This window comes from Aptenodytes patagonicus, chromosome 4 (assembly GCF_965638725.1).
Source record: "Aptenodytes patagonicus chromosome 4, bAptPat1.pri.cur, whole genome shotgun sequence".
Lineage (NCBI taxonomy): Eukaryota > Metazoa > Chordata > Aves > Sphenisciformes > Spheniscidae > Aptenodytes > Aptenodytes patagonicus.
Genome location: NC_134952.1, coordinates 38,209,490 through 38,236,027, shown reverse-complemented (window position 1 = coordinate 38,236,027; position 26,538 = coordinate 38,209,490). Strand labels below are relative to the sequence as shown.

Genomic DNA, 26,538 nt, shown 5'->3' with positions numbered 1-26,538 from the left:
AAGTGTCACATCTACACGTCTTTTAAATACCTCCAGGGATGGTGACTCAACCACTTCCCTGGGCAGCCTGTTCCAGTGCTTGACAACCCTTTTGGTGAAGAAACGCTATGTTGGGGTTTTTTTCTAAAAAGCTATGTTTTTAAGGAGGATTTTGATTTCCTTTCTTGAAATGGTTGTTGCAGAAGGGATATATAGCAGATGTCTCCCAGAAAAAGATCTGAATACAAGGTTGTTCAATGGAATGGGAGAACATGCTATTGACTGTCTGTAAATTCAGCCTTGCAACCTAATATTCTAATTAGTACTGCCTTTGAAGGATGGAAAATGATACTATGTGTGACACTATACAGCAATTATTGTTGAGCATTTTTGTGTTTTGGTTGTGCATTCATTTTTATTCTGTGTTATAGATACTCAGTTATTCACAGTGCATCTTGTGTTTTAATCTATAGAATGTTCGCAAATAAGGAGAGGGAGTTTGGCTTCATGTCATTTTTATTGATATTTGTGAATTATTTTTCTATTATAACTATTAGAATAATTATAACTATTATAATAGTTAAATATTGTTTATTGCTTTAATTATTTGTTTAGCTCGGGATTTTGTCCACCCTAACCCTAGACAGTCAAAATACAATTTGCAAATACTAAACATAACAAATATTTTACCTATTAATTAGCCATAATGCATTGGGTTTTCGGTATCACAAATGCATCCTATAATGATTGTATATATTAGTATGGGATACAGCAAATTAATGTATTTTGTAAATTGAATAGTAGTATATCAGCAATGTAAGTACAAATCATGATATAAATATTATTTACCTATAAATATTTATGTGTATTTGTATTATTGTCTTTTGGGGAGGGTCTCTGAACGAAGAAATTTTGGGGGTAGAGAAGAAGTGTAGTGAAAGAGAATATATTCAGGAGGCTAGGTATTTTAAAATTTGGTTTCTTATTTGGGCTGTTACGTCATTATGGAATTGTGTGAATGAACGTGACATTTCATATTTTGATTTAAAGCTGTGTATAAGAACTGTTACTGTTTAGAACATGAAAAGGAAATGATGACACTACTAAGATTTTTCTTTCGCCCATTGAGATACAACAGGGAACAAAGAATAATTAACAGCCTATTCTTAGGAGGGCAAACAACTAGTGATGATTTTGAGAGAGGTGCTGTGGCGTTAAGGGAACATGTGGCTACAGGGTAAAACTGCCTCTTCTTTTGTGAAGAAAATGTGAATCTGTAGGATCATTATCTGCTAAGGATAAGTGTTGAAGCCCAGTAATAGGCATTCCTGGCAAGTTGGTCAAAATGTTTGATAAAGTGTACCTGCTCAAGCTGTCTAGTTCATCTTTTCAGTAGGAAGAGGTAGTTGGTTTTCATTTCAAATGTAGAAATAGGGGAAGCTGCAGATCAATACGGCAAACAACTGTTTATTGTTTAGTGATTACCAGTCATCAGTGTGTGAATTTATATGACACAACATGCTTAAATTTGAAGGAAGTGGTAAGAAACAAATGCTGAAATGAACTGAAATAGTGAATACAGATCCATCTTCTAGAATAACGTATGAATATTGTGAAAGGTTAAGTCCAAAGTTAGAAAAGCATCAGACTCATCCTGAAAAGTGTAAAAAAATGGTTTCTCCAAGATCAGATATTTCAGTCTCCTCTCAGCAGAACACTGATCAATATGATGATCCTGTAAGTGAGACATTTTCAGTGGCTGAAACACCGTTGTGGCACAGCTCTGATGATGATACAAGCCCCCACTCAAGGCCTCTCAGTAGTGCTTCTGTACCTGTTTAATTCAGCAGCAGCCTCTGTTCATCTTGGATGCACAAAAAGTGGTGAGGATCAATCTGTGACCTCACCTGGCATTTCAGATTTTAATCTAGTTTTTTGAAGTCTAAATGTTTGCAAAAAGGTTGTGTCAGTTTGTTCCATCAAATGATGACTAATGTAAGAATTTGAACATGAAAGACAGGGCAGCAACAGAGCGTTGTCAGTTCTTCAGAACACTTGTACGCAAACAAGTCAGCATCACTTGAACATGCTTATCGCATTCAAATAGGTTTAGTTCAATCTTTATAATAGACCAGCTGCTGAAAAAAAGAGTATAAATTGGTAAAAACACAGTGGACTGTAAGATTGTAACTATAGTTCCATTTTTCTTTATATTGCTTCTCTCAAGGCTCACCTTGATGTGCCAGCTGCTTAAATGTGGCATTACTTGCTTACTCCAGAGTTGACATGTGTTGGTAAGCAAGTTCTTACACACATCTTTGCATCTTAGTCTAGATTTGACAGCACTGATTCCATTGGGTTGAAGTAGGCTTTGACCCTGACACCGGCTTCCAAGACTGCCTATGTCCCACCACACAGCATGGAGTTAGTGCCTGAACATCAGATCTGAGTCTTTGGCCTCAAACAGACGATGCAAACTCATCTAAACCATCCCAGATTTTAAAGCTGGGTGGTGACAGTTTGTGCAAACCACTTCTTTAGTGCATCAGTCTTAGTAGTTCTGTTTCCTACAGATCTGACAGGTAGAAGACACTACCATAATTAAACCACAATTTGTTTGCTGATGAGAAAGGTTTGTAATCTTTGCCCGATTTTGCATGTGCCTGTGCGGTACAACCAGTGGCAACGTGGAGATCTCAGAGCTATTACAGACCTGTGCTGTCCATGGCATCCTGCCCAGTGCCTTGGAGGGTCATCAGCTTGGGCTGGAACAGTTTTACCCCTTTCATTTATTTGACAGTGGTTCACTGGGATGACACAGAGCCTTGTAGATTGGATGATACTGTTCTGTACTCGAGCTGCAGTGTAGATTCAGTCTCTGTTGCCTGGACTTACCCACTTGAAGAAAAAGTTTGTTGGGGGTATCTGAAGTTTATGGCTTATTTTCTTCTTTTTTAATGCCACAACCAGTAGTCCAGTTTTTCGGTGTTAGCATTTGTCATCATGTGTCTTTTGCATGTTAGCATCTTCTTTGCTTCTTCTGGGCGTTTCCAAGCCATCATCACTGGCCTTCTAAGGCTAACTGATAGTTGCACAAATGCTTTATAGAGAAAAATCATTAATGCCCTTCAGTGCTATGTTCTTATTTCTAGTAATTGGCCTGCAGGATAAATAAATATTCATGATATAGAAAATAGTAAAAGTACCAGACTTTGACATGCTATTATACGTTTTATTCAGGAGACAGTGTGGACAAGGAGGTGATAACAAGCTTGGGGCTGAGCCTAGGGAGTGCAGAGGATGTAGGCATTATGGGGAACAAAGGCCTAAGAACATAGGCACAATGGAGCAAGAAACATTGCCTTTCTTTCTGGGGAATGCAAAAACAAAAAATAGGAAACCAGAGCTGTAGACATTGGTAGTATTGTATAAATGCTCTGATATTTAACATAGAAAAGACTGTGTATTAGTTCTCTTGACTGCTTATGTTTATGTATCTATTAGTCTTAAAATCTGCATTTCCCTTTACCTTAATTTTTTTTAGTTTGAGACTTTATGCTGGAAAACCCTGTTAAAATACTTGGGGGGAAAAATGAATAGTTTAACGTAGATCCTAAAACAGTTTCCATAATGCTAGTGCTTAGGGAAGTTACAGTATTTTTACTTGGTAGGTATTTGTGGTATCTTCGCCTTTTTATTTCCAAATCAGTGAATTCCCTGGGATCTTATATTCAGAAAGATTATCAGGTAACATTTTATCTGAGGTGATTCTAAATATTTGATGGTTTATATGAAGGATGATTGAAAGCAAGAATGGAATACTAATTTTCGATCTCTTATTATTCTAACCTGTCAGGAAAATTAGGGGGATTTGCACAAGAAAACAACACTATAGATTCTGGAGAACTTGATATAGGCCGAAGAGCGATACAAGAAGTTCCCCCTGGGATTTTTTGGAGATCACAACTCTTCATTGATCAGCCACAATTTCTAAAATTCAATATATCCCTTCAGAAAGATGCATTGATTGGAGTATATGGCCGAAAAGGCTTACCACCTTCACACACTCAGGTGAGAACTGCTTGCATTTAAAGTAGGACATGTTATTGAAATTGTGAGCTTGTATCTTTTGTATCTTTTTTCTTTCTCAGGATTACATCCTTTTCCATTTTGCAGATTTTTATTTTTACTTTGTATACTTTATTGATCTCATGTGATGTCCAAAACATTTATAATACTGTAAGTGATGGGCTCTAAAATGGGGGGGGGGGGAATTCTTATTCATGAACTGTTCTGAATGCCGTGAGCAATCATGATGCTTCAGATATCAAGTTGTTTCATGCAGAATTTATAGGTACTTTTTTTCTTCTGTGGTATATAGACATATCTTTAAAAACCTAAGCAAACTAATACAGCACCTTATGGCCACACATGTGGTTGAGAGTGCCTGGCAAAGACTGCATTTGCCAAATTTCCAAGCAAGAAGACAACAGTTTTTTAAGGAAGTTTCAGTTTGTTCTACAAGCAAATGCTACAGTATTGACAGCTTGGTGTCTCACTAAATAAATACATAAAAGAAAATATATGTAATATGTGTCTACGAAGATACAATGAACTGGGGTTGTAAAAGTGCCAGTCTTCACTAGACGTTTAGTGTCTTGAAACTTTTTTCTTAAGTGTTGCAGAGGATTTATTCTGCTCCGCTCCTCAGAAGGTTTCTAATGAGACTTTTTATTGCATATGGTCATGCATTTGCCTACTAACAGAAACACTTTCTATCCATAGTTACAGAAAAGCTAAAGTATAAAAGAATGAATAGTCTTCTGGATTGGCAGGAGAGAGGGAGAATCATTGTCTAAGACAGTATTTTAGAATCAATTGTATTCAGATTTTATTTTTAAGACTTAAGACCCTCCTAGTTTAGATTTCTTGCAGCTCAATATTTGCCCAAGTGCTGGCTCTGAACCACTGTTCACCTGAAAAGGGAGTTGAGCTCATGCTCTTCTACCCCATTTAGAGAATTATGCAACATCTTACTGATTTATATTTTTTTAAAGTATATGGATTTGCCCTCGGCACAACTCTAAGTATATCAACCTAATGATATAATTGGAATGAAGCTTGACTGATTATGCCTGATACACAGTTGCAACAGCAAATCTGTAACTGCAAAATTCAAACTATTTTTTTTAATCCCACATTTTTTTAATTTTGATTTGCATGCTACTGCACTATTTAAATTTATTTTGTTTTTTCTTCAGGCATAACTTTTTAAAGACCTAGAATATAGAAATATTGCTAATTATATCACCTATTTAGCAGTCACAAACCACAGAGGAAGAATTAGGGTCAGGAAAGGAGTTTCATGCAGCTAAAATCACAGAATGTTACATTAGCTTTATTTTTTAGTTTAGTTTCCATTAAACTACAAACAATTTACTGAACGCAGAAAATGCCCTTATGTTTATTTAAAAATTTGATCCTCATAAAAATGATTAAATGGATTTTCTTCAGACTTTCACATATGAACACCCACCCTCAGGCTGACAAGCATGAGAAATTCTAGCTCAAAGAAAATTGATTCAGAAAGTTATCAGCCATTGGAAATAGGGGTTTGGAATATAAATGCCATCTCAAGGATAACAATAATAACAGGAGCTAGGGGAATACATGTGTGGCAAGAATGAATAAAACTGAAGAAGCTGATCTGGACTGTGCATTTATATGAGAAGTTATGCAAGTAGATACGTTTATGAAAAATGATCCTTCGTTGATTTCTTATCCTGGCAAAAGATTGAAATAGGGGTGCCCTTTACCCAAAAACTCGGGAAAAGAAGATAACTAAATCTGTTTCCCATCATCTGTGTTACACAGGCTCCTTTCCCTTTGGATTCCTACTACCCAAGTGCTTATTCATGTTTAAGTATGATACAATAGAAAGAATCATATGCGAATCCTGCTACTATATCTTCTGTAGTTTCTGTGACATTTTGGATATATTGTTCCCAGGATATAGGTCAGGCTCTCTTGTCCTATTTTTGCCTGGTATATAATTAGAGTATTTTTTACAAACCATTTGACTGACACCTGATACCTTGAAAAATTAGGCATGCTTACTTATCAATGCCCTGGTGAACTTCTAGGGCTGCTGAAGATTCCCAAGGGTGCAGGGTTATCAGAATGTTTATATGGCCTTGAACTCAGTGATGTCTGGTTTAGGTGCCTGAGATAAAGCATGTATGTCATCTCCTAAGAATGCAGTTCCAGTGAGCGGCTGGGGTTTTTTTTGTGACTGCGCTCCTGCACACAGGGGAAACAAATGGAGTAAAATATTTCTCAACAGTTTAGGCCTTTGCGCCGCAAAGTTCTAATCACAGGACTTTGATGAAGACACAACTTGTACTGGTAAAATACGTATTTTACCAAAGTAGCTTATATAGACAAAATAAGGTATTTAGGCAAAAGGACGTCTAATGAAATAGAACACTGAGGGGTTTGCAAGCATAAATCTATTTATTGTTTTCTTGCTTCCCCTAACCCTTATGGCTTGTACTGGCGAAAGTTCTTAACTGCAAGCCAGGCATAGCTGGCAGGGGCAGACTAACAACTGATTCTGGGCTTCACTGCATATCCTTCGATCGGACGAGGCAGCTTACTCGTGTAGCTCCAAGTGTCACAGGAACATGTTAGAAAAACACATGAATGTCCACGCTGAGTCTCATCAAAGGCCCATCTAGCCCAGCATTCTGTCTGTGATGGTGCCCATTAGCAGATATGTAGAGATTAACATAGCAGCATGACAGATTTGTAGTGATTCTTCCTACAATACACTCTTGGCATCCAGTGTTTTAAGGCTGAAGGACTTCCTGAGTCAAAGGTGCTGTCTTTGTATTTCACAACCTTTCACAGATGCTTTTTTCCTGTGAATTTGCGTAGTCACCTTTGAACCTATGGAAGCTTTTAGCATCTGTGACATTTGCAGCAAGGAGTTTCACGGCTTAACTACACATCTCACGCTACACTCCTCAGCGTGTTTTGAGGCAGCCTCCTGGCAGTTTTAGTTTGACACCCTGTTGGTAGTGTTTTGGAAGAGGCAGTGGAGAGTTTCTCACCGATTTCTTCTCCCTCCATGCCACCCTTGATTTATAGATCTCTAGTGTCCTCACTGAGTTGTATTTTTTCCAGTCTGTTTCATCATTCTTTGTATGAAAGCTGCTTCAATCCTTTGATCATCCTTGTCCTTTTCTAAATGTTCTCCAGTTTTACTGCAGCCTTTTTGATATGGGGAGACCAGAACAGCACAGAACACAGCAGGTGTTTAACTACAATGGTTTCATACAATGCCTTAATGATGTCTGCTTTTTTTTTTTAATCAGAACTGGTATATCCGTAGATCTGTCTACCATAGCTCCACGATCTCATCCCAGAATGATAAAAGTTGGCTCAGAGCCCATCTCTGGATGTGTAAAGCTAGGGTTGTTTCATGAGGACTTTGAAAAGTAGGATCTCACCCATATATATCACTTCATGTCTGCGTCTCTTGAATGCTATCTGCCCTTATCTCCTAGTCACAGAGTGACAAGTGCTAATAACAAAATTTATGCAAATGAGCAACTGCTGCCTGTTTCTCAAACGTCAGTATTTGAATTTTCAGATCTTATGTTAAATAATAGAGAACGATCACTACCTGCACGCTGCCAGCGTTTGTAAAGTTTCCTTACCAGCTGTCCCCCTCCAGTATCTTTGCTTATATGCCTATGATACCCTTACATGTGTCACCACACACCACCATCTTCTTTAGCTCCCTCCTTACAGCTTCAGTGTTTCTGTGAATGTCTGCCTTCTCTCCATGTCACCTTTGGCTATAATGCAAAACTTGCATATTACATTTGCCACCTTGTTCTCCACTTCTCTCCCGGACCCTTTGCCTGTTTACCCACCTCTTTTGTATCCAGTTAAAACCAGACAGTGAGTAAGAGGAAACTGGAGTCTATCTTTCCATAGCCATACAACCTCTGATGCCAATTATCCTACCACTGTGAGGGACATAATGAAAGTATGATAGAAATGAGCTTGGGAGAGATCTTAAGAAGTCTTTTAGTTTACACCCTCATCTTGGAACAGGATCAACTGTATCTAAACCATTCCTATCAGTTGCTTAGCATTTCATCATAAAATAATAACAGAATGAAGCAAATTTAACTCTCCTTCTGTCCCATAATCCAAAATAATAGGAATACAGCATGTAGGAAATGGTTTGATATATTGTAATCGGGACAGAATTTTTGGTTGTGTTTCTGTATTCTCTTTAGGTACCAAAATCAGTCTCAAGCACAGCCACTATGTGTGTGTCACAGACTGATCTGAGATGCATAGTTCTCTCTTTCTGGGGAATCATAAATAAATCAACCAGAAATAATTGACGGTGGCTGTCCATTCAAAACCCAGTCAATGCAAGCCTGAAAGTCTTCGTGACACTTTCTAAAAATGTCAGTTCCATTGCAGCCAGAGAATCAATATGTTTGTTTAAAGAGACTTTAAGAATAAAGAAAGGACTTTGGTTTAAAGCAAAACTGAATGGAATGGTAGGGCAAATCAGCGCATTTAGACTCAATATAAAGGTAATTAATTTGTCCTCATAGGAGGAAAATAAAATTGTTACGTTTTTTGCTTATGAAGACAATTGTTTTTCCAGTCTCTTTCTGTTATCGTGACCTAAATATAAAAAAATAGCCTTTAAAAGGGTTAAGATCAATTATTGTTTTTTGCTGGGGGACAGCATGAACAGTAAATTCCCTTCTGTATGGCTTTTAAAATGTAGTCTAAAATGCTGTTCTGGTAACAGCATATGTCCTTATTACCTTACAAATACAAAATCATTAATTGTACCATGCTTGTCAGCCGTTAGTACACTCTTTGTGGTCAATCAAGTACTGTAATCACTTGTTACTGTATGAAAAATACGGTTTTAATCTGAAATTGTCCTCCTACAAAAAATGTCCCTCTGCAGTATACAAATTACAAGGTCACTCCTAATGTCCATAAATGACTTGTTAAAACTCAAAACTCCCTGAGCTTTCTCATTTTTAAAATATTAGTGAAAAACACAACCAGAAAGAAGTGTTCTTGAGTCAGGCGGGAGGAAAAAAAAACACAACTAAAATTGTTTTTCTCTCTCTCACAAAATAAGATAAATATTTAATTCTCTGACAAATGAGAATGTTGAATGGTTTTGAATAATTGGTGCTCTCCCAAAACAGTTGCATTCATTTTCATGTGGTGCAGCACGTACATTCAAAGCGACAGCATACCAAGGTACTGGCTTCTGCACATCCTAATCACGTTATGTTCTATTCTGCTGGTTCAGACATAGCTGGAAAAGTGTCTCAGGTGTTGATAGAGGCATATTAACTATGCATTTCCTTCACAACCCAAATGGCAGGAAGATAATTCTGATTACTGGAGAGGAACATTCTTACAATGGCAGTGAATTTTGGCCTGCAATTTCTAGAAGAGAGCATAAGTACTTAAGCCCTTGTTCCGGCACAAAGGCTGTCATGTTTTCTTTTGTCCCGGGAGCAGTTTCTGAAGGTCACAAGTCAGGGTGTAAAACCACTGATTCTCTGGTCCCAGTAACCGATGTTATCCTAACTCAGGTGAATCAACAGTTTCACATACTGGCCTTTACTATTGATCTTTACATGATAAATGTGCAGAAGACATCTTTCAAGCCATGAGAGCAGACTCCCAGAGAGTGTAAATCAGTGCAGGGCCCAGAGCAGATTTAGCCCTCCAGGTGCTATTAGCACTAGTTAAGATGATCATGCATAACGTCTTGGGTTGTGAGTTTGCTTGTTGTATCAGCTGAGATGCTGCTACATTTTTCCAAGCCCTGTTGATGGTTGTAACAAAACAATATGTGCTGTCCATTGACCTGAGGTACCATATTTTTTATCAGTTTGTCATTTGCAACACTTCCAACGTTTTATGCTTTCAATCTCCTCTATTGGGCTTCCGTGATAGGAAGTAAAGCTCTTGCTCTTCTTCCTCCAGAACTCCAGACTGTCTGAAAGGGGGATTGAGCAATTTAATCCTTCATCTGAAACTAAATGAAAAGCAAAGTAGATTATTGGTGTTGGATATCATTATTAACCCATATGCATATAACACACTTTGAAAGTTAGCTCTCACCTGTAATTCAGGTGGCAGTCGTGACTGCAGACTCATTTCAACTGATGTTTTCTTCCCCCCAATATATGAAATAGGTTCATTGGCCACTTGTCACCAAAAATCCACTCTAATAAGCATGAGAACTAGTTGGTACTTTTGTTTTAAGTCTTAGCAAGGGGCAAAGAAATAAGCAAGGGTTGATTTCAGCTCTTGCTTCCCTGCTCCAAAAGGAAACTCTTGGTCAAAATACAAGCATATTGTCAGGATGTTGTGGGGAAGCTGGCGGTGCCATGGGTCATCTCATGACTTGTCAAGCTCCTGTCTGTTCCTCCTTGCAGTATGACTTTGTGGAGCTCCTGGATGGCAGCCGGCTGATTGCGAGGGAGCAACGCAACCTGCTGGAGTCGGAGCGAGCGGGGCGGCAGGCGAGGTCTGTCAGTCTCCACGAGGCAGGTTTTATCCAGTATTTGGATTCTGGCATCTGGCACCTGGCCTTCTATAACGATGGGAAAAATGCGGAGCAGGTGTCTTTTAATACCATAATTATAGGTAAGCATAACCTTCAAAGCTCTTACCAAACGCTAGGCTCTGGTCAGGTTTTTTAGGAATACAGAGATAGGTTTTCATAGTTAAATGATCTGACTTTTTTTCACAGGTTTTCCATTCATATTGTTTCTTTTGCTGCTCAGAATAAAATGCGGAATATATATTTTAATTACTTGGTCTAAGACATAAGGAGTGTACCTTCTCCTAAAACAGTGCTTGAAAGCAGGACTCTGTTTTGAAGTATTTGTTAAATGGCACAGGGCTGGATTTTAAGTATGGAGCTCATATGGTTTTACCATTATAGTTTGAGACTTTTTGTTGGAATGTAACGTCCTAAGATACTAGAGGCATCAGCAGTAGAAAATCACAGCTATTTGTGCTCTTCAAACAAACCGAACGTAAACACTTCTCTCGGAGCGAGAGTGTGCTGTCAGTTAGTAGTGGTTCAAATGATAGGTACTTCATGCGGTGGGTGTCTGTGAATTATCCTCCTTTTTTTCCCTTTAGAGTCTGTGGTGGAATGCCCCCGAAATTGCCATGGTAACGGTGAATGTGTTTCTGGATCCTGCCATTGTTTTCCTGGGTTTCTGGGCCCCGATTGTTCAAGAGGTAAATCAACCCAATGCTTTTCTTGAGGCAGTTTAAGTGAGCATGAAGACAAATAGATCGGGAAAGCATCTGGCATGTGACCTGCTTCTTAGATGTTCTTCTTTATAAAGCTTTGGTGAAGAACTTGGTTTTAATTTTTCTGCCATGTTTTATTTCACAGCAGCCTGCCCAGTGCTGTGTAGTGGCAATGGGCAGTACTCCAAAGGACGCTGCCTGTGTTACAGCGGCTGGAAGGGCACTGAGTGTGACGTGCCTACAACTCAGTGCATCGATCCCCAGTGTGGGGGCCGGGGCATTTGCATCATGGGCTCCTGTGCCTGCAACTCCGGATACAAAGGAGAAAACTGTGAAGAAGGTAAATGAGTAAATATTTACCCCAGCACCTGCTGTTGTTGATCAGGTTTCCAGCTGGCACATCCAGCTCTATCGATTTTGCTAGATCTAGATCATACGCACTAATGGTGTTTCTTCAAAAACCATTTTAGAATACCAAAAATCAAGTTTGGGAATTCACTGAATTCTACAGAATTATTATACTTTATTTATTCTCAAGTAATCAGTGGCAAAATTCTTAATAATGTGTGATATCTTTTTGCATACCAGTATATTTTTATTTTTGTTCTCTGGCTGGGGTCAGCTAAGAAGAAAGCACACAAAAAATAGATGTTGGAATACAAGAAGACTTACTGACTTTTCACAGTATAGAATAAATCATTAACGTATTGCATTTGTTAGTGATCTTTTCCACCAACCACATTGTGGAAAGTGCTGATTCAAATGCATCATAGTGAAAAATGATGCGTCATTTTTGTATTCCAGAGATGTGCATAATAATATTCATCCTGGTGTGCTGCAAAATGCAGTTCATTTTCCATTCTATTTTTTTAGGGAGTAAAAAGCGCCATTTTCTTCCTCAATCAAATTGATTTTATTGATCTCCACGTACGAAGTAATGCAATTAAGTCTCTGGAATTAAATTTTCAGACCATTGACCCTACAAGTGTAACATTTTATTGAGTCAAATTGCTAAATTAAATCTCGTCATCTAAAGCACATTAAAGTGAATTAAGACAGATAGACAGTATGCAACTCATTTATTTCTGAAACAAGTTGAGGGTCCTATACAGCTGTTAAAACTCTGTAGCGGTGGATTGGGTCAGTTGATACCGAGTGCTGCAGGGAATCCAAGACTTGTTACACTGTGATTAGGCAGAACAGAGATCAGTTGCCTAAGACCCAAAGCCAATCTTGCTGTAATTCAGAAAAATTAACAAACCTTGAAAGGTTCTCCATTAACTCAGTGGTAGTCTGTAAATGTCTTGATGTCAGTTACGTGCACACACAAATGTCACAATACCAGAAAGTGATGTGGAAGTGAGGTGTTTTTACAAAGAAAATGGCTGCTATGCAATTAGTGACAATAAAGAGCGATTTACCTTGTAGCCAGAGAAGGGAGGCTGGCACCAAGATGTCTTGGTCCACTCTGTCTTTTCCTCACTCATTGCAATGAAACAAAGGTGAACAACTCAGCTCCAACCTACTAATGTTTACTTTTAAGATGAGTGCAATACTCCCTATTTCACAAAGTCTTAAAATGTGGATTAAGCCCAAAAGTGCCGTGAGCATCTGAGGCTTGATCACTGTTATTAGGAATGACAAGTTTAAGCTGATGTTTCTCATCTCCCTGCAGCGGATTGCTTGGACCCAGCCTGCTCCAGCCACGGCGTGTGCATCCACGGTGAGTGCCACTGCAACCCGGGCTGGGGTGGCAACAACTGTGAAATCCTGAAGACGATGTGCCCTGACCAGTGCTCTGGCCACGGCACCTACCTTCAAGAGAGTGGTACCTGCACCTGCGACCCCAACTGGACAGGTCCAGATTGCTCCAATGGTAAGGGTTAAAAGCACTCGCATTTTGTAAAATGATGACATCTTGAATAGCAGCATTTTAATGACATTATTGTGTTAGGACCTGACCTGCTGAGCTGATCCAAGTCTTTGAGTTGGCTTCAGCATGAACTGTGAATTGATTCAAAGGTTCAAAATAATTGATGAATTTGAAGTATTTGAAAATCAATGTATTTGTTGGTATCTTTTAGCTGCCTTCACCTGATAACTTCAGGTACTTCACGTGCAAGTACAGAATGTTTTTTGTACGATATATGGATCTAAGTATCATCCTACCTAGTACATCTATTTAGAAACTTAAAACTACACTAGTGAAACTAGAGAAAGTCACATTTTAAAAATCTCTCCAGCTAATTGGAGGTATTTTTCTTGAAAAACAGACAGCGTTCCAGTTTGAAGGCAAAGGGAATGCAAGAATGAATCCTAAACAGCTTTTGAGGAAGGGCGCAGGCTGCCAGGGTGGAAGGAGTTGGTAGGAGTGAAGAAGCAGAGGGATTTCTTGAAGTCTGAAACAGAGCTTATTAAAACCATAGTCTGAGCTTAGAAACAAAAGGAGAGCAGAATCTAAATATTTATAAAGTATGACAGCAACCTTTTGACAAATATGAGTTTTTAGAGTATTGTTTGGTAGCCACATATCAAAAGAGAAATCATGTCTAACTGTGAGACATATATTTGTCTAAAACAGTTCATCTAACTCAGATGATTTTGTTAATGAAAACTGAACACATGGGCTAGCTGGGTTTATGCCAGCTTATGAATAAATATAACTTTTTCATGAAGAACCATCTTTTTTCAACAAATTTACTTCCTGACCAGGATCTGTGATACTCCATAATGGTTTATGCATACGAGAGTGATAGGACAGAGTTCCAAACATTCAAGAAAAACTGACGAGAGAAGAAAATGTTGTCTTCTGTTAAATTTGTTTAGAAGAAAAAATTCTTCTCTGAACATTTCTAGCACTAAAAATGGCTGTTTGTGAGAGAACCTTTCTAGTTCTCAGTCAAAACATGGATCCTCTATTTCTTGACAGTGTCCTCTACGCTATTTTTGATGATTCAGTTATGCTCCATCTTTTACTTACGTTTCAAGGAATGATTGGTCATTAAAATAACATAAAATATTTCTGATCTTCTCAAATATTTCAGAAGTGTCAAACTCGCAAAAGAGCTTTGTAAAAATAAGCACAGACTATTTGCTGAAGTCGTGCAAAATGACCTTCAGAGTGGTACACTAAAAAAGTAAATCTTACCCATAAACATTTTGTTAAGCTGCTAGAAGAAAAAAAGAATGAGTTATTTCCATCAGAGGGGTTTATAGGTTTGAAATCAGCAGAGCTTTCCTCTATCTTCATCAGCAGTTTGTCCGTTAATTAGCCCTTCAATTCCACTTCAATTAAATTAACTCTAATTAATAAGTTCATTACAAAGATTGACGCACCTTGCTCAAAGCTAGTGTGCTAAAAGCTGATAACACCTTCACCCTAATGAAAAATTGATTAGATTGAAGAGAAATAAACCTTTCTTTCTTGGAGCTGCGTTGACATTTTGTGACTCTAACGTTAATCAAACCATCTTGCATCTCTTAATCAAAAATTTAATTCAAAGTAGGTATAAAATGCTGTATAGGGAAAAAAAGGGGAGGGGGAAATTACAGCTGTCTTTCTCCATAAAGGTTTTGGGCTGTTTCTTCTGGGAAATATCACAGCTCCTTGATACCATGTTTAATGTTCCACAGCACTTTGAGACAGAGGGTTATACTCTATGGGGGAAGAAAAACACTGTTGAGTTCAGGGAGACTGAAAACCTTTCTTGCACTGAATGCTTCTTTCTTTTGCTGTTGAAAATAATTTCAGTCTTTTATTACTAAACTGTTCGTTGTCTTTCACAAGAAAACAAAAACTAAATACAGTACTTCTGTGAACCAGTACATGGTTACAGCCAGCTGTATGCCAAGGAACTAAAGAAGTCCCTCAGGCTGTATGGTATCTCCTCTTGTTTTTCTGTTGTCTGCTTAGCAGAAGTAAAGTTTTCTGGAGACTGACTAAGTGAACCAAAACTGTAAATGCAAAATCTGGCAGTCTAAATTATCATCTTGTATTAGCTGAGACTTAACATGCGTTGTTTGGCCTCTGATTACCTTTGGCTGTTAACGTATTTTTCAATTATTCTATCAGTTACAAGATCCTGTTACTATATGTAAATGACAAGTTAAATTGCTATATGTTGATTTATTTTTTTTAACAATCTATTATTTAAACCAGGCTGTTCATAGCTGTCACTGATACAAATTTACTGAAAGTAAAAGAGAATCATCTTTTATATTTAACAGATGTGTCAGTATGTCAGCATAGTACTAATTTGTCTCACTAAGGCTGATTCTTTATAATGAAAAAATGTGTCAGAAATGGCACATTTTTACTTTGAAAGAAAACAGGGAGCAGGATAGGGAGGGGAAACCTTGTTAAAATGAACTTTCATCAATACTAGGTTTTCACTCACAACACCACAATGACCTAGGTATATGGTACATTCAGTCACTAGGAGTACACTGTAAGTTCTAGTAGGTCTAAGTGCCATATAATCTTAGGTTACAAGAGGTTACTCTTAAGACATATGTGATCACAAAAAATATGACTGAAAATTACTCAGAGCTAACAGAAGAGCTGCGGACACTTAAGCAGTGCTAAGACTGCTGGATAACTAAGTAAGCATTAGCATAGAGATAAAACTCTGTAGTCTGTATTCTGTTGGGTCCTACCTGAAAATGCCTTTCACAGTAAACTCTTTTGATTTAATTTTCAAATATTTTGCCTTTCTTATTCTTCACATGTTGAATTAAAATGTAGTGCTGCTAATTAATGCATACCCTCTCCTGTGTGCACTCTCTGCCTCCTTTTCTCCCCCTCTCTCCTCTTGAATCCAGAAATCTGCTCGGTGGACTGCGGCACACATGGTGTGTGCATGGGTGGCACGTGTCGCTGCGAGGAAGGCTGGACGGGCGCAGCCTGCAACCAGAGAGCCTGCCATCCCCGCTGCGCGGAGCATGGCACCTGTAAAGATGGGAAGTGTGAATGTAGCCAGGGATGGAATGGAGAGCACTGTACCATTGGTAGGCTGGCTATGCTTTACCCTGTCTTCGCTGCAAAATTCAAACAGCCGGCGCTGCTGGTCACGTCTGAATAAGAAGTGTATTACTTTGAAGCTTATTTCTTCAAACAGAATATTTGCACGTGTCAGTCTGTGTAAAGGAGTTGATCTTTTAAGAAAGGAAATGGTTATATAATAGCTCATCAGTTCTTCATACCTAGTTTGCCATGAAAAGGAGGTGGAAGAATTGCCTTTTCAATCTTTTCCCTTTAACTGCATTTTGCTGAGGGGGAGGTTACTTTTATTTTAAACTGTAAATATATTATTTGATTTGTGCTTTTCTTTTTTTATGTGATGGCTTTATGTCTTTCAGAAATGAAGCCTCCTATTGTTTTTCTTTTTTTTTTTTTTTCTTTTATGGAGAAAAAGCTCTAAAATGTGACTTGCCTACACAAAAATGTCACTTCCACCTTGTAATAAATGTAATCTAGCTGCCCAAAATTATCCTCTTGTCAACAGAATACTCTATTTTAGAATTACATAAAATTTCTTACACGTGACTAATGTAACAGCAGTTTAATACAGCTGATTGAGAAGAAGCTATCCTTATTACAGCTTCTATGTTTCTGTAATCAAGTTAGTTCTAGCGCCCGGAAACCTTTGGAAATTACTGTGCCTTTATCAATGGAGCCTTTCTTACTCAGTGATTTACAGTCCTTATGTCCCATATATAGCGGGATATCCCTCTCCACTGCATGGGGCTTGACAGTGAGCTAGCATGAGAAATTACACATGTAAATAAGGGGACTAAGAAAAAGTGGAGGAGGAGTTGCCAAGAGGTTTATCTTTTTTATATTGATTTTGTATAGCTGTAGTGCTAAGAAATTCCCTTCCACACTAATCCCTCTTTGTGCAAGACACTGCAGGTCTGTAACAGAGGAGGAGGGTCCTATCCAAACAATTTTTGTCACAGCATAACCACACAGAGAAACTATTGCATGAGAACAGGTAGGAAGCACAGACAAAGGAACTGGCGATGGTCTAACTGTAAGAGATGACTAGCTTGTACTTAGGTGTGTGGGGAGCATTGCACAAAGCTCAGCAGAGGCTGTGAAAGGAGTAACAACGGGGCTCTGCAGGTATTTATGGGGCACATCTCCCAAGCATGAGAAGCATCATGGCTCAGCACTTAGAGGTGGATTGAATAGACAATGAAAGAGGTAGCCGCAGGTCAGACAAAGGCAAGAGTAACTTTGAGTGATGGGGAAATCATAGATAATCCGAACAGTCCAAAAAAATTCCAATAAGTAAAAAAAACCCCATAGTTTTATGTTTGGAGAGATGGAGGAAAGTCAGTTAAAAGAGGTGATGTAGCCAAAGTAACAGGCTAGGACAGTAAGTCTAATAGCAGTAGAGCGGATGGGTGTGAATATTGCATGATTTCCTTTTGCCACAAGCTAAAAAGAGGCTGGAGAATTTTAACTTTCATGGATGTTTTGGAAGGGCTGTAACTCTGAATGTGTTAGCACAGCTAAGCCGTCGCTGGAGCATGAGTATCAAGAAAATAGTAAAACCCAAGCTGCATTTCCAGGTAGCTTACAGCCCTGAGTGAGAGGTGGGGTGGTGGTGCTGTGCTTGGTGGTCATGGGAAACAGTGGTGTGAGCTTTGAGGGCAGAGAAAATGAGGGCCTGTAACAGCTGTATTAACTGATACCCACATCATTGCACCAGGAAGATGAGGCAAGGTTTTATTTTGTAGAAGAGAGTCAGGTGTGAAGTAATAAGACTGATTTGTGAATTATTTTTTACAGAAATCACAATCGATTTTTTTTGTTGTTTACTAATGAGATTGCTCAGACATGAGGGAGAGGGAACCAAGGTGCATCTGCAGAATCCCAAGGAGAATCGGTAGGGTTAACATTTTTGAGGAGCTTCCAGAAAACCTGCTGACAAAGAGAGTAGAGAGGTGGGGAGAGAACTGCTTTCTGAACAACAAAATAAAGTAAATCTTTGGAAGTAGGATAAAGCCTTTCCCTTGACCGCTTTAACTTGCCAACGAACAATTACTCAGCAGATCGCTCTGCTGTTGGTCTCACTGACCTTGGCAGCATTTCAAGGGTTGTAGTTACACACGGATGAACTGCTCTTGAACAATTTTTCCAACATATTAAGCACAAACAAGTTTTTCCTCAGTACTGGGTGAGCAGGTCTGTCTTCCCACCTGTTTATTCTTTAAATGGGTGTTTACTTTGCGGCTGCTGCGGTAAAAGATAGTTTGATTTGTTTATATTGCCCTTACAGCCTCCAAGACAAGTAATGAGGTACAGGCTCTAGCCTGCTGTTATATTTATTTTTCTTAGAGCTGTTTTCTTCAGGAGCCCAGTATTATGGAGAAACCAGGTCATTTTATTGCTCATTTCCAAGAGTATTTCCACTTAGTGGAGTAAAAAATTGCTGCTTCCTCAACTTGGTAAATGAAGAGTCAATTTGCCTTTCTGTCACCTGCCCTAGAGTAGATAGCTCTTTCTGAGCAATACATTTCAAAACACAGGGGACATCAGAATGTTTCTCCATGAAAACCATTTTTTTGATTGTCACCCTCTATTTGTAACCCAGGCATTTTTATGCTACTTACAACTCTCAACTTGGTAGCAGAGTATTTACGTAACTTGTGTTGTGCATATGAAGGACTCCCACTCTCCCTTTATATGTCTAAAAATAAACAATTGCATTGTTCTTATTTCTAAAATTATTAACCATTTAGCTGCAGTAGTGTGAAGCACTGTAGAAATGCAGATATATTTGTTTGATGCAGCTATTAGGTGGAAGTCACGTGAAGTGCAGTGGCCTAAATTTACAACTTCTTTGGGAAAGGAATATTCCAAAGAAGTCATAAATTTTAAGGGCAATGCATTTAATCACTTTTTGGGAAAGGAATAGCCCACCAGATCTCTACCTGGATGCACGAAGTGGAGTAGATATGTGTACATTAATCACAGAGACTCTAACTGGAATGTGTACTGAATCATCTAAATCCATAACTCATTTGATCAAAGAGATTATGTCTTTTTTGTGAAGCATGAATGCTATTTAAAATGGTAAAAATGTTTTTGCACCTCAACTAATGATTTTTATGTATTTCTAAATGCTGACTGTCTGTCCAGTCTCATTTTCAGTTAGCCCACCGCTTGTATTGTTAGTTGACATGTGTTAAAGGGTAGAAAGAAGGAAAAACCAAACCTATCTCCTTAATTAAAACAAGGTAGTCCTTAGTTTCATTCTGCTCTAATATCTTTTAAACCCTAGATTCCTTCTTGACTTATGCTGATTTTTATGTATGCTTCAAGATAGTCAAATGGAAATTTGGCCAAAGGAAATTCTAATTGCTCTAAACTTCCAGAGACCATTTGTTTATTCTTCAGGACATTGGGAAGCGAGATCATAGACGATTGCAAATCTTTGCTTTTTCGTTCAGACAAAATTTAGACATCTGCTTCTTAGCATACCTTTGTTAATCATCAGCTTAACAAAGCCCTAAGGCTGCAGATCACAAGACAAATTGGGAAATAACATACATACATATTTTATATACATTGGTTTGTGAAAGAGACCAGAGTAGACTAAATCAGATTTTTTTCCCTTTTTGAAGCAATGTGTGTAGTAAGGTGGGCAAGATTGTTTTGACTAATGCAGTAAACCTGATGTGCGTTGCTGATATCTTTGCGCATGTCTGGCACAGGGTAGCTCTGACTTCAGTACCACACCTGATAATGGGCCACACTTGTGAGTCACTGCCTTTGCTCTGAACACACACTTCCAAAGATTTATATCAAAGATGTTCATCAGATAACTACATGCTCAGTGTTGTGGTGAAATGAATCTAATGACAATTAACAAAATTCAAGATTTATTGCTATCGTTTAGCATCTTACAGGACTGGACTAAACACTGGCAACATATGTTCCAAATAGTAAGCAATTTAATGCATCTAAATTGCTTACTGTCTTTTCCCTCCTGGAACTGAAATATTTTACCATTTCCTGTATCCATGTGAGAACAGGTTAAATCAACAGTTTACTGCAAAGCTATGGAAAATCACCTGTCAATTGTTTATTTGGTCTGGGAATGACACTCATGGGTCTGAGGTGAACATCCATATATTACTTTGTGAAGCTTAACCTGTATCTCAACGTGATACAAGACCGCATATGCACAGCTGGTGCCCAGGTGATAGCCTGGATGAAAATTTGCTCTGTAATTAAGTTTTCATAACACAGTTGTGCTAAAACATGTTTTTGTTTCCTTTCTGTCCTGGCTTGCAATGAGTTCAGTGACCCTCTCCTGTCTGAGTAGTTGTTTTGTGAGATTGGAACAGATATTATTTCAGAAAGTCTATTATTTTTTGTGATACAACTGGCATGTACCATGAGTAAATTAAGTAACTGTCATAGGAAGCCCATAAATATGAATACTTTTCCAGCTGCTTTTCCACTAAACTCCCTTAGCTGAATGAAATTAGTAAATAATTATGTTGGTGGGGAATCTGCCATATCCATGTGCTGTGTAACGTCTCAGTTTTACAATGCAGCTTAATTTTTTCTGTAGACCAAATTAGTTTTAGAGTAATCTAAATTGCAAATTGGCCAATTTGCATTAAAACTATGCCTTCTTGTTCAAATTTGTCAACACCTCTTTTTTAAAAAGTCTTTAACATTAAGCATGGGTGGGTAAGACCATCTGTTTATGGAGCTTGCCTGCAGCTCCATTACTTAACACGAGACAGGTTACAGCTGTTTAATTGTTATCGTGTTGAACGATTATCTTTCAGTCCAAAATTAATATTTATATATGTATGCATGGAAAGCATGTCATTAAACATAAGTGATCTAAAAGTAGATTAATGTCATTAAGCATTCATATTAATCCCTCAGGAGGGATGAAGTTAGCATCATGGTATTCATGCTACTTTTGAGTGCTGCATGAGGCTACTTTACCTGGTACACAGAACTGAAATTCAAATCCAGTGGTGGTCCACTGTAGAAGTGTACAGCTTGTAATATGTTTTCAATTCCAGTGAGAATTGGTTTATCTTCTAAGAATTTCCCCTAAAATTTAGTTGAGAAAAAAAATAACAAGGGACAGCAAAGTATTTATTTTAACCTTTTTCTTTGCATGAAATGACATTAACATGACATTAAAACCAACCAAACCAAAAATAAATTTTCTTCAGCAAGAGATTTCTAGTTTCAGCTATTTTAGCTAGGAAAATAGGAAAGTCATCTGGTTTAGATTTCCAGAATTATGAAAAAAATAAATAACATCTAGAGCACACTCCCATAAGTGCGTTCCCGTTAGTACAGACTCCGTCCTGGTTGCTGGTTGAAATGGTTTTCTGACTAGGGACAAACACAAAGGCATTTGTGGGCTGGTTTTCTACGTGACCATGAGCAGCGTAAGCTCAGAAGTACTGCTAGTGTTGAGGAATGCTAAGAAGTAATCTCCTCCACTAAGTTATATGGTCTGCACCTGCTCTCTTCAACACGTGTTTAGCTTAGGACACCTTATATTACAGATTTCAAATATGACCACAGGGAAATGACACTTTATCTCTTTATAAGGTCAGAGAGCGAGTCAAGACAAATGTGTTCCTCCTGTTAATTAAAGGAAGTGCTTATAGAAAACTTGATATGGCTATATATCATTACACTATATATTTTTGAAGTATGGGCTTGACAAAGTAAGTCATGGACCAATTTGAGGGCTTGACTGATCTTCTCCACATTTGCAGGTTAGAGGGAGAGCAGCATGGATAACTGGTATTATGATGACTACCATCATTTTAGTACTGATGCTAAGTTGCCAAGCATGGTTCACTTTTCTCCAAAGTTTAAATTACTGAGAATATTCACATTTCATAGTGTTTTAATGTGTCAGGTATTTAATATACCTTAATGCATACATACCAAGAATTCCTCCTAAATTTTAAGATTCTTTTGAGATTTTAGAATTTTGATCAGAAGGAAATTTTTGTCCTTCAAATTAGAATAATTACTGCTGCATTAATATATTCTGTAATTATCAAAATTCCTAAATTTACATTTTTCCTTAGTTTTGAGTTCATGGAATTATACCTCAGCACAAATTTAATCTTAAGAGTAAGATTGTATCTGAATGAAGGTATGACCTTTGACATTCAAACAGTTTATTCTCAGATAAAATTAACCAAAGATTGAAAACTAATTACATCAAATATCAATTAGTTCACCACAATATTGTGAGTGAAATCCTACTTTGAAAACACCTGACTACATCGGAGTCAGGGTTTCACCACAATCTTTATACCTGTACCCTCAATGCAAAATCTTCATGGAAAAGAGATTACTTTCTTGGCACCCAGAGGACTGATAACCACAGTTTAACAAGATTTCATGAAATTTAGTAAAGTTATGGTTTTGATCTTTCCTGTGCCTGAAGAGCATGTTATTAATTTGCCAGGCCAACACTTGAATATGCAAAATACTTGCAAGTTTGGTAACTATAAAAATATTCAATTACCAGGTAAATTTAAGATAGTGCGTGCATATCTGAAGCTGTGAAAAAAAGTGAGTTAGTGGTCAGGCCTTAACACATTTCAAGACCAAGTATCTCGAATACAAATTATCTGTTAGCATACTTTTAAATTGCTAATTGGTTGATTTGCATTTAAATGAGCACCACATGTGAAGTTCAAGTTAGGCACATTTTCAGAAAACAGCAGAATCCTCTGAGATGTGAAGAATTTTAAAGCATGTTGCAAAGCTAACTTGAGCTGAAGTGGCCAGAAAGTGCGTGCTTTTGTACGTTGTATAGTTGCATGCTGCTCAGACACATTCTGAAAGTACTTCCAGTCAGGAAGAAAGACGGAAACAATAATGGTTCCCGTCCCGTTCCATCCCGTAATACGTTTTCAAGCCAAATTTATCTTTCATGCAGTTCTTAATGTAAGTGTCAGGTTTTACCCGCATCTGTCTGAGGCAGGTCTTTGCGAGTTTGTCAGAGGTCTCAGACAGGTATTTGAACTTTTTCAGCCTGTACATGTGAGACAGTTTTAAATCCTTAATGGCATATACCCTTTCTTCTAAATCCTTTTCCAGCTAAATAGATGTTAAAGAGGAAACAACACTGCTCATGAACATATCAGCAGTCCCAAACTTCCTATGTCTATTATATCCTTAAAAGCAACTGAACCTTTTCTTTCTAGATACATATGGCTTTCCAGTAATAATGATGAGAAATCTTAGTTTGTAATAAAATTGGGATGGACTCCAGAACAAAACATCTAAAGGGTAGTGGGCTTATGTGCCCTTGTACATAAAAACCCATAAATGGTTGCTGCAAAGAATGGTTGCAGTTTTGGCAAGGGATAAATTGCAATGAATTCAGGTTTCTCTGCAGAAATGTATGCAGCAGATACGTCTGCTGCAGGTCTATGTAGACATTGGAGAAGAGTGCAGAAATGATGAAGAAGATATGATTTCAGGGTGAGGATTATGTTTTGGCCTATGCAGGAAGAAAAACAAAGAAAATTGCCTGAAACTATTATTCCATCCATGTGTTCTCCTTTACAAGAAGGGCAAGATGGGAATTTAGGAGTAAGAAAGTATCAAAAGGAAAGAGTGTTTGTAATCCTCCTCCATTGGCAGCAATGCTCTGAACATATGGTATGTCTAAGACAAGGTTCTTATAAACTCAGAGAAAGGATGACGACCATGAGCTGCTTACAGTGGAAGAACATGTGCTTTCAGTACTGTTCAGTGATGAACAGAGAGAATTACATTTGCAAATGATACTACAGCCCGCTGCCCCCAAGCACTTTGGAAGACAGGACAAGAATTTAAAATTACTTTAACAAATAGCGCAGGCTATGCAGAAAAATAAGGTGCAATTCAACAAATGCTGGGGTCTGTGCTAAGTATGAATAATCAACTGCACAAATTCAAGTTAGGAAGCAGCTCATCAGGCAGAAGAGACTCAGAAAAGGCAGTAGTGGATGATGAATTTGTCATGAGTGAACCGCTCTGAAGACAGGCTAGAACAGTGGCTTTAAAATTTTATGAATTCTGGACTCCTGTACATTTTCTGGTAGAGGTATGGAGCTCCCCAGAAATTGCATATGGATGCATGGCTTTTTTTTGTCACACTTTGAGAGTAAAAGAAGTTGCTTAAAGGAATCAATACATTATTCTCTAAGTCTGCTGTGGGTAGGATAAGAAATACTGGGTTTAAATATCACAAGGGATATTTGGGTTTTTTACATTCAAAAGGTGTTTTAATTGTCAGGATAGTTAAACTTTGGCTGGGTAGAAAAGAGAGGAACTTAATGGTGATCTGGTAGCCAGGTCAGGAGAAGTAAACCACAACAGACTAAGTCTTGAATAGGTTAGAGGGGTCAGGCCAGAGCCGTCAACTCTGTTTTTTGTACCAGTTTCCCCAAAACAAGCACAAAAACCTGTTTACACAAACTGCATTCTCCCTAAAGCTTGCAGTGAAACTCTCGGAGTTCTTCTTCTCTTGGCAAGTGTCTGTGAAACCACTGATAAAGTGTGTGCCTCATCCCCTGCTACTGCTTGGCTGTGCAGGGAGTAAGAAATAATGTTCATAACACTTTGTTAGCACAAATGGCAGAAGCGTGGGTGGTTCATCTAAGCTTCCCTCTTGCTTACCATGAAAAAAATGTAATGTCACAGAATGAAATCCTTTTTTTCTCTTCATTTTTTTGCAGTTTCCTTTATGTGCATAGGACTTGAGAACTTTCAAATACACAAAAAACATGTTAAAAGAATATTAGTAAAGTTGCAAAATTGAGAACATAAACTTAGGAAGCCACAAGACAACACTATTGTGTGTCATTATCATTATATCATATAACAGAAGATATATATAATAGCACATGCATACAATTGTAATAAAAAATATAACGCTATCTAACTACTTTTCTCTCTGCACCTGATGGACCTGATTCAAGAACGTTGCAAGGCCATGAAGGGCTGTCTCATGCAGAAACTCAACTTAATTTGTGCCAGAGACTGGTGCACAGGTTGATCTCCCGGTTAAGAATAATTTTGAAGAACTGGATTCCACCCTTGCTTCTGTCATGTATTTTCTGTTAGTCATTCACAAAGGCAAACTTTAAAAGAGTGTCCTCTCACCATTCTTCATTTTCTGGGGACCTGACTTGCTTGTGTGTGAATTGCTAAAATGCTGGTTTGTGTATGAAATCCTATATAATTATAAGTATTTTGGAAAATCACGTCATATGTGTTTGCAACCAAATGGGTGGAGACTTTTTACTTTAATCTTTCTATGCCTTAGTTACCCACCTGTAAAATGAGGTAAGAATATATTCTCTGCTCACACCAGTAGTGTGAAGATACTACACTAAATAATTTTGATTTTAGGAGGAAGATGATAGAAAAGTCTATAAGCAAAGTTACTTCTTTGTTTAGGTTAGCATGGTGTGCCTGCTACTAGGGTATCAGCCATTTGTTGTTCATGAGAGAATGAGCGCTGAATGAGGACTGTCAGATCTGTACATTGACGAAGGAAGAAGGGTGTAAAAATTGCACAGGTAGCCATAAACCTGGCATTGCCTAAAATTTGGGTGTTTGACTCGGCTACTCTTATGATATTCTTGTAATGTGCGGGGGGTTTGTTTGTCCTATAGATCATAAACAAAGTTTTAACAAATACTAAAAATTAGTGAAAACATTAAGTGAAGATATTAAAACTTTATAACTACAAAGAAATAGACAAATGTATAGAAAGCTTAAGGTAAACAGTATCATATCAACATACCATAGTTTGCTTGCAGTCAGTTTTTCTACCAAGAAATTAAGATGGTATTTTGACCTGTAATCTCCTTATATGACACTTGGTGCAAAGTTACGCAGAAGCGTGAACATGACTGATGCAAGATACGTTGTTCACATCTTCCTGTAGATCTGTGTCTGGGAGCATGAAGTTTGTGTTAGCGGCAGAGATATGTATGCAATCGTTCCCCACTGAATGGGGATTGCTGTACTGAACTGTGGGAGATGAGGAGAGTAAGCAAAGCTGAGCTTGCTAGGAGAGGAGCAGGACAGCGTTCTTCATTGTTGCTGTGTACTGAAATTATTTCTTCATCATCTTTTTTTTTTCCTTCACCCCTTTGGCTCTCTTCTCTCTTTCTAATTTCTCCTTTCTGTTTTCTTTTAGA

The 26,538-nt window shown here is 38.0% G+C and overlaps 1 protein-coding gene across 13 annotated transcripts in view; it reads left to right on the top strand.

Moving 5' to 3' along the window:
* The window catches only part of TENM3 (teneurin transmembrane protein 3), a 432,264-nt gene that overhangs the window by 333,633 nt on the left and 72,093 nt on the right, over positions 1–26,538 (top strand). For all 13 annotated transcript variants that reach the window (XM_076336476.1, XM_076336477.1, XM_076336471.1 and 10 more), the window contains 6 exons: positions 3,836–4,050; positions 10,488–10,698; positions 11,203–11,304; positions 11,465–11,659; positions 12,995–13,195; positions 16,141–16,326. In XM_076336476.1, coding sequence (XP_076192591.1) covers positions 3,836–4,050; positions 10,488–10,698; positions 11,203–11,304; positions 11,465–11,659; positions 12,995–13,195; positions 16,141–16,326 — 1,110 coding nt within the window. The remainder of the gene's footprint in view (positions 1–3,835; positions 4,051–10,487; positions 10,699–11,202; positions 11,305–11,464; positions 11,660–12,994; positions 13,196–16,140; positions 16,327–26,538) is intronic.